At 27.4% G+C, this 8,307-nt stretch overlaps 2 protein-coding genes across 2 annotated transcripts; one reads left to right on the top strand and one right to left on the bottom strand.

Annotated features, from left to right (window-relative positions):
* Positions 1-214: 214 nt before the first annotated feature.
* Positions 215-1,921, bottom strand: LOC130894178 (dnaJ homolog subfamily C member 21). The gene has a single exon (XM_057800798.1). It carries the CDS (start codon positions 1,815-1,817, stop codon positions 330-332), a length of 1,488 nt encoding a protein of 495 aa, XP_057656781.1. The 5' UTR covers positions 1,818-1,921; the 3' UTR covers positions 215-329.
* Positions 1,922-2,300: 379 nt separating this feature from the next.
* Positions 2,301-3,185, top strand: LOC130894532 (uncharacterized). The gene is made up of 2 exons (XM_057801414.1): positions 2,301-2,588; positions 2,825-3,185. Exons 1-2 carry the CDS (start codon positions 2,301-2,303, stop codon positions 3,122-3,124), a joined length of 588 nt encoding a protein of 195 aa, XP_057657397.1. The 3' UTR covers positions 3,125-3,185.
* The last annotated feature ends 5,122 nt before the right edge of the window (positions 3,186-8,307 follow it).

The following is an 8,307-nucleotide window of genomic DNA, read 5'->3' as shown; positions in this document are numbered from 1 at the left end:
ATTGCTTATGGGCATTTACTATTATCCACGAAATTGTTTGGAGTCGGTATAAGCTCCGTCCGTCTCTGTGACGTTTATATTTTCTTGTAGACTGTTCGTAGCAATAGTAAAGAGCGAAAAACTTTTCGTTATTTTCCATAATATCGTCCATAATTACTGGATTACAAACAAAAATATCAGGAAAACAGTATACACGTCTAAAAGAATAACAAAATATGGATATACGTCTTTTATTCAAATAGATATACAAAAAATAAAACATGAATTGATTTTTGTTATTTAATATTGCAACCACTATTTACAAATTAAATAAACGTACATTATAACAATTACAAATGTACAATATTTGGAGGAATATAAATGCCATGTCCAGTGCTTTTCAAATGATTAAATAATTTATTTTTTGATGGGAATTGTAATTTACAAGTAACACAGCAGCTATTAATGTTGATATTTTGTTTCAAGTCCACTTTTTTTGTTTTTACCTTTTTTTTAGTCCCGTTCATATTTAAATTCTCAGATGCGGGTGAATTAACTTCTTCTATATCGCCATTATCGAATGTACCTTTAGAAACTTTAGTTTTTGTATCTTTCTTATTCTTCTTCTTCTGTTTCTTAACTGCATCATCAAATCCAGTGTCTTCTGTTGTTTGAAACGTCGTATTATTATTAGAAAGTTCGTCATCTTCGTCAATGACAATAACTTTGGATTTCTTCTTTTTCTTCTTATTTTTATTCGTATCTTCTATTTCCTCACATTCTGTATCACTTTCTGCACTACTAATTTGTCCATTTTCACTTATATTTTGGGAAATTTCTTCTTCTAACATACTACTTTTCAAAAACTCCATATTTTCTTTATGTTTTTTGCTACTTTCGTGGTTTTCAAAGGCTTTGGGGGTTTTAAATAATTTCGAACAAGCAATACAGTATAAATTATCTAAATCTTCATTATCGTCTGAACACAAGTCTCCAAATTGTTCCACTAGCTGAGATTCGATTTGTTCTAATTCAGACTCGACGTTTTCGAATTTACTCCATTGCGCTTGACATGATAATCTCGCCTTATCTAATTCTTGCTGTCTCTCTATTTTCTTTTGCTTACTCAATGTTTCCCTTCTCTTTTTATCCTCTAATATCTTCTGTTCTTGTATTTTCTTCTGTGCTTGTATTCGTTTATCTCTCTTTTTTACAAACGCTACCAAATTCCTTACTTCTTCATTTCTTTCTTTACGAGCCTTCATTCTCACCTTTTTATTTTCTTTTTCAATCAATTTCAAATATTTTCTATCTCTTATGTTTTTAACGTCGTAAGGATCGAGCCAAACGAATGATTTTTTCGTGGAATAACTAATCCAAAACGCGTAAAATTCTGATACGTGTTTAAAATCACTTTTGGAATCACCGAAACCGGGAATTTCGATAAATTCATCTTTATCTTCCATAAATTCGATGTCTTCTTCGGCAATTTTTTGAAATACGTTCCTATATACGGTGTAGAATCCGTTTTCATCGTCTTCGTATCCTTGAAAACACGATGTTGTGAAATATTGGAAGACATTTAGGCTTTTATCTTCGAAATCTGAATTACTGCCTCGCAATATTTGTTCGCGATGGTTATCATACCAAGCTCTCTCTTGTCTATCACTCAATACATCATATGCTTGTTGAACTATTTGAAATTGATTCTTTGCTTGATCGGGATTCTCTAAATTTTTATCGGGATGCCATTTTAGTGCCAGTTTTCTGTACGCTGATTTTATTTCTGATTCATCGGCGTTTTGAGTTATATTTAAAACTTCATAGTAGCACTTCATTATACAAACAAAATTTAACTCTAAAATGGAATATATACTACTCCTAATATAGTTTTTCCCAAACACATTTGTAAAATAATCACAAATCTAGCCTGTAATCTGTCAATTCTTCTTCTTTTATTTAGATTTTCTGGTGTCGATATACTTGCGATTCATCATCAACGATATTAGGTAATATTTTCGTTTATGATTGACCTTTTGTAGATTTTTCAAATAATTACGATTATTTCCTTTTTATACTGGTTTATATATAGATAGAATAAAGAATATATTATTAATTAAAACAAAAATTATTAAAAAATTACTAACTCTTCTTTTATATCTTAGAATATGCCACGGTTAAAGAGTAATGTAGTAAATATGTTATATTCTATTAGATACATAGTTTACACTACAATTTCTTTTTATTATTAATATATCACGTAATAGTAGTCATGAAAACGTCAATGACATCGCGAGAAATTGTCGAAATTATTTTTCACAATGACGTCGATTAAACCAAAAGTAAATATTTTAACGCATTCAGAAGTTCATAAAAAAATTATTGAACATCCCCCGAAAATCCGTCCATATGAAGATCAAATAGGACCTTACAATCGATACAATAATGAAAATCACGAAATTTATTTAAAAAAGTTGAAGCAATTTGAAGAAGCTCGTAAGAACTATAATAAAATGAACGAAGAAACTTTAAATAGTTTAAAAACTCGCTTACATGGATATTACATGGCGGCATTGGATTTGCAGTTTTTAAACGACGAAACAGTTGAAGTAATAAAAAATTTTGTTTATATTAGTTTCTCTTATAAGATAGAGAAAATCGTGTTATGATTTGTTGAAGTTGGCACTGTCAATTCTTCTTCTTTTATTTAGATTTTCTGATGTCGTAAAAATTAAATAATTACCTATAATAAGTAATATTTAATCTTCAATTAGTTACGATTGCATTGTTGTCAGATCTTAAATTTTTTCTTTTTTTTTTCATAAAAATAGTTGTTTGGTTTTAGACTGAAGAAAATGATGTTCGGGAAGAAAATTCAAACGGAGTTTTGGTTAATAAACGTACCGTAAGAAAAGCACGTTATGTACCAACTCAAGATAAACAAGTTTCGTGTAATTTGGAACTTTGGTTCAAACGCTATTTGATTTTGAATAAATTCATTTGGGCTGTTAGATTAGTGATAATAAAAAATAGATTATTGAAATCATTGGAAATATTAAAGAAATTAGATAGGAATGTTATAAAAAAATATGAAATTCCGGCATATTTCGGTAGCTACAAGGATATTTTTGAAAAATTTATTTAAATTAATATATTTGTGTTAAAACGGCGTTGTTGTATGTTTGGGTGGGAAATAAACGAGGTTTTCATTGTGCAAATTTATTTTATTTATCACAATATTATTTACAAGCACTTACACATAAACTATGTTCAATTTATATAAAATAACTTCACAGTAACATATGCCCGTGAGCTGGAACAAATAATAATAAATAACTTAAACAAATAACGTATTAATTTGATGCTAATAAATATCTCATTTACACGAGAAAAATCCATTTTTTTATATACAAAAGTACACTTTCACTCGTTAGAAAAACCAAATTTTCTTTCCATAAAATTTCGAGAAGAAAATTCGGTTTAAAGTTTGATTTTTTAAATATGTTAAGGTTAAATTTAAAAAGCGAACCATAATTGCTACATTAACTGTTCCAACCTTCATTGAATTAAAATAATAAAAAAAATGACACTAATAGTTTTTAAAATAAAATTTTGTATATTTATTATTTTTTAAATTTAAAATTATTTAATATAGATACGCTCAATTAGGTTTTTGAATCGAAAGTTTCAATATCATTTTTTCATTTTCAATACACGTCATTTTCGAAAATATCATTTTTATTATAACTAACGGCAACGCAGTGCATTCGCATTCCCAGCTAACTTCACGTATTTTAAACACAGCGAATATAACAGCGTTGCCAAGTGTTTATATCGTTCCGTTCCTAACAATATACAGGATATATACATTCCTATAACAAAATTTCCTCAGCCCACCCATTTTCGAGATATCGCCCTTAAAAGGTGGTGTCTAAAATTGAATCAAAAGTGATAAATTATTGTACCAATCTGTGGATGACGAATTTCGGTATTCAGAATAAATAACTAGAGCGAACGTAAGTACAGTGTTGCCAAACTTAGTAAAAAATTTATGAATTCCATTTGTAAATATTGTAAAGAAAAATATTTTAACGTTTGACTGATAGAGGGCGATTTTACGCAATTTAGAATATATTTGTTTTTTGAGCTTGTTAAAGCAAAAAAAAATAATCCAATGAATTTTTCCCATAGAAAATACTCTTAAATAGTTTTTCTCGCAAAACCGTTTTACAACCATTGTCTTAAAACTTATAGTAAAATCACACAAGCTGGCAACGCTGGTCTATTCTTTCCTTGCTTATGGATTGTTGATTGACGTTTGACACGCAAATTTAATCCGAATACATACTTATGGTCTGCATAGGAAACAGGGTCTTATGAAGAATTTTCATAAGGATTAAATTTTACATTTGAAACTTTAATCTTTAAAATTTATATTTGAGCCTAATTAATTTTGATATGTTGACAAAAAATTGTCTATATCGTTTTAATTTTACAAAAAAATGTTTTTGTATGTTAGAAAAACACTTTTTTGTAGGCAAAAAAAAATAAATTTTACTAAAAACAGTAGTACTAATAATATTTATATCTATATATTTGACAAAATGTATATATGGCCGGCAATTTCTAATATATTGTTTATAATTTAAATTATTATTAAAACCTTATATGGAAGTTTTCATATATTTTTTTCAAAATAAACTCAATAACAAACATTGTACAGCTAAAACACATTTCTTCTCGTATAAATGCGGATATTTCGAGATGTTGACGTCAGTTTTTATTAGTTTTAACCTATAATTTCGAGATGTTGACGTCAGTTTTTATTAGTTTTAACCTATAATTTCGAGATGTTGACGTCAGTTTTTATTAGCTTTAACCTATAATATTATTGGTTATGTAACTGAAAATGTTTATATGTATATTTGGTTGCCTACACTTTATTATGAATACAATTAATAATGAAGTTCATCAATTTTTTCAGAAGAACGAATATAAAAACAGTGTTGCCAAATTTATTTAAGGAATATCCTTTCAGAAACTAAAAAAATTGTCATATTTGGATAGTTACAAGTGGAACGGTTAAGATATTTTAAGAGCATGAACGAAATTTTTTAATAAAAATGAAAATTATGAAAGATTCATTCAATTCAAACTTATTTAACGGTTTTCTTTTCAGAAGCAGTAGAAATCGTCATATCCTTTAGATAGTTGCGAATGGATTGGGTAAAACAAAATATACTAATAAAAAAAACTTTATAGTGTTTCGTATTTTAAATTATAGAACTGAATAATCAATTTTCATAAAATAATCAATTTTGCCTTATTTATTCTAGAAAAAAAATTGGTTAAAAATTTTTTATAATAAAGAAATTATTTTAATTCTGGCAACAGTGCTTATGGAAACTGAGTGTAGTCATTCCACGAATTTAAACAAACTCGATAGCTCGTCGTCCCGAACTAGAATGAACAAAATATAACCTCGATTCCATTAGCATATTTTCTAAAATTTGAAAAATTTAAAAAGAAATTCTTAACTGTACATTGTTTGTTTTTAAAATTTTTGAAAATGCGTATGGTATATATTTACATGATGATTCTTAAATAGTATCCCGTACTTATTATCGAAAATATTTCTTGTGATATATTATAGTTGCTATTATAATAAAATCGATAAAACAAATTTTCTTAAAAATATTTTCGATATTTTGAGATTCTTTAATAATGACTTATTTTGTATTAGTATTACGAGGCAATAAAAACCACTCTCTAGAACATTTTCTAACAATACATTGAATTTTATCATAAAATAGGTTCAACTTTCCATTTCACCTTTATTATTATTTCAAAGTCATTTATCAGCGGGCATATTCTCTTAAGATCACGTACAGCTGCTATTCCAAATTGTGTTAATGGTAACTAGCTATTAATTTCTATTAAATTAAAAATATATAGCGCAAAAAGTCTGATAAACAGAGTTTGTTTTGAATAACAAAAAATAAATAATCTTACCTTTCGTGTAGTTATCATACAGATTCACAATATTCGTAAGGTTATTTTTTCACTAAAAACACTTCATACCAAATCCACAAACTCAACAGTGTAAACAAAACAGAGACGTCTTTCAAATTACTTTTAAACTAAATGTGTTATACTAAATGCAAAAAAATACAAATATTTCCTAGTTTATTTCGAATACTAATAATTCTCAGTAAAAACATTGAATATTAACAGAATCGATTACACAGTAAAAACTTTAAATATTAATACGATCTCAGACAAGAACACAACCCATAACTCAAATTTATGAACCCAAGCAAAATGGCGGACTGTCAAAATCAGTTATTTGAAAATAATATAACCATGTAATGAGTGAGATTATTATACAGGATAATTTATATTGACATCGAAAGTGAAATCTTATCCGAATTAGTTGATTTAATATTATTTCGTATATATGTAGTATACTAGTGCCGCCACCTATGCACTAGAAAATCAATGATAGCTTTGTTCATGGGTTTGATTCCGAATCAATCTAGTGACCAATCGCATTCAGTTCCTTATTTTTAGTAACATTTTCGTATTTGCGGATCATATTAATTTAGATGATCACTGATTACCATCGTGGTAAATCATTATTTGTAATGGGTTCATAATCGATCATGCGCGTTACAGCGATACTAAATTGATTACCAACTGATCAGAATCGATTCTAATTGATTATAAGTCAGTTGAAGTTGAGTGCTGTTGAGGAGGAGGTTGTTGATTATCGATCTATCTATCGAAATTTTGGTATTAGGAAAGCTAAATCGTGTTATGTATAACAGACTTATTTTATTTTAAAATGCTCAGATCCTGATATTTTATACTTTTAAGAATATTCAGTTTTAAGTAAGTGTGTATTAAAGAAGTAAAACATGGTGATTTAGTGCATAATCTCGAAATAAGAAAAAATCGTGTTTTTCATGATACAGGTCAGGAGTCAGGATTTAGTAAAATTAATGAATTTATATTTTAATATGAGGGGATATTTTCGTAGTTCAGTGATTGTCTTGGAATTTCGTATTAAAATATCGATTTCAATATAAATAGACGTTCTAGAAAATGGTTATTTAACAATTTATTATATTTTACATTGAAGACAATATTGAAAATCACATAAGCTTTTTTATTTGGCTTATATATACAAAAGCATAACGATTTTTTTTCTCACAATATCCACAATTTACGAGGTTTGATACGTTCGTTCTTGAAAAATTTCACAGTAAAATTAGAAAAACAATTATGACGGAATGTCGTAGAAAAATGTTAAGTAGATAAGTTACAGTATCGATAATTCAAACAAATTTTCAATTTTCAATAATAATTGTAGAAAATGAATATTAATAAGAATGTTGACATTCGAAAAGATATTACACAATCTTTGTTTTTTTAATTTAGTTTTATAATTCTTTACTTTTTATTTGAAACTTCATGTATGGAAGTTGTACCTAATCATGTTTTAACAGAATAATAAATAATTACACAAGTACAAATTAGAATTATAGTAAAAAGAATTTCTGAAACAATTTTTTGATTATTAATAAATATGATAACACCGACCGATGTCACACAACTACCAACGTTTTAGAACGTAATTCTATCTGATTCACGAGCAATGATTTCCGATGTCAATATTGCAAACCTAACCTCACTTATTGCAACAACTTTCACATAAAACAGTTAAAAATATTTTACACTGTTGCCAAGATGTATTTTTTTCAATTCATCCTTTGGGTATTCAGATTTCTTTTAGTGTCACGCAAAAAATGGTATTATTAAAAAACATTCGACGACTACAGCAAATTTATATCGAAAGGTTTAAAAAACCGAATTCGCTATTATATACAGGGGTATATTTAGGGTTAATCACGAAATGGACTTTGAAGAGAACTATTTTTATTTATATCTCTTTTCATATCTCTTAAAATAATCGACATGGCGAGGTTTGTCGTAAGATTGGTACACCCTGTATATGGTAAATGTGAAATTTGTTTTATATTTAATTTTTATTTTTGAATGAATTTTCTTTACTACGATCAAAATTAGTTTTTAATATTACACTCAGTTTTCAGTCAAAAAAACGTGCTGTTACAACTACAGGGTGATTCTTCAAAAATTTATTAAATATATTACCATTTCTGGTTATGTTGATTTGGTTATTTTATATAAAACGCCCTATATATTATTACGTATTTCAATAAAGCTACTATCGGGGACTTTTTTTATCCTACTTTGAATATTTTACGATCTTTTAGATATACAGTCGAACTCCGATAATTCGAACAC

The sequence above is a fragment of the Diorhabda carinulata genome, chromosome 5 (genome assembly GCF_026250575.1).
Source record: "Diorhabda carinulata isolate Delta chromosome 5, icDioCari1.1, whole genome shotgun sequence".
NCBI classification, from domain to species: Eukaryota; Metazoa; Arthropoda; class Insecta; order Coleoptera; family Chrysomelidae; genus Diorhabda; species Diorhabda carinulata.
This window is presented reverse-complemented; position numbering and strand designations above follow the sequence as displayed.

What these genes read in the sequence shown, in the direction of transcription:
- LOC130894178 (XM_057800798.1), bottom strand. Translation starts at nt 1,817, where the DNA reads ATGAAGTGCTACTATGAAGTTTTAAATATAACTCAAAACGCCGATGAA.
- LOC130894532 (XM_057801414.1), top strand. Translation starts at nt 2,301, where the DNA reads ATGACGTCGATTAAACCAAAAGTAAATATTTTAACGCATTCAGAAGTT. An exon ending in TAAACGACGAAACAGTTGAA is followed by an intron (nt 2,589 to 2,824) that starts GTAATAAAAAAT and finishes GTTTGGTTTTAG; the next exon opens with ACTGAAGAAAATGATGTTCG.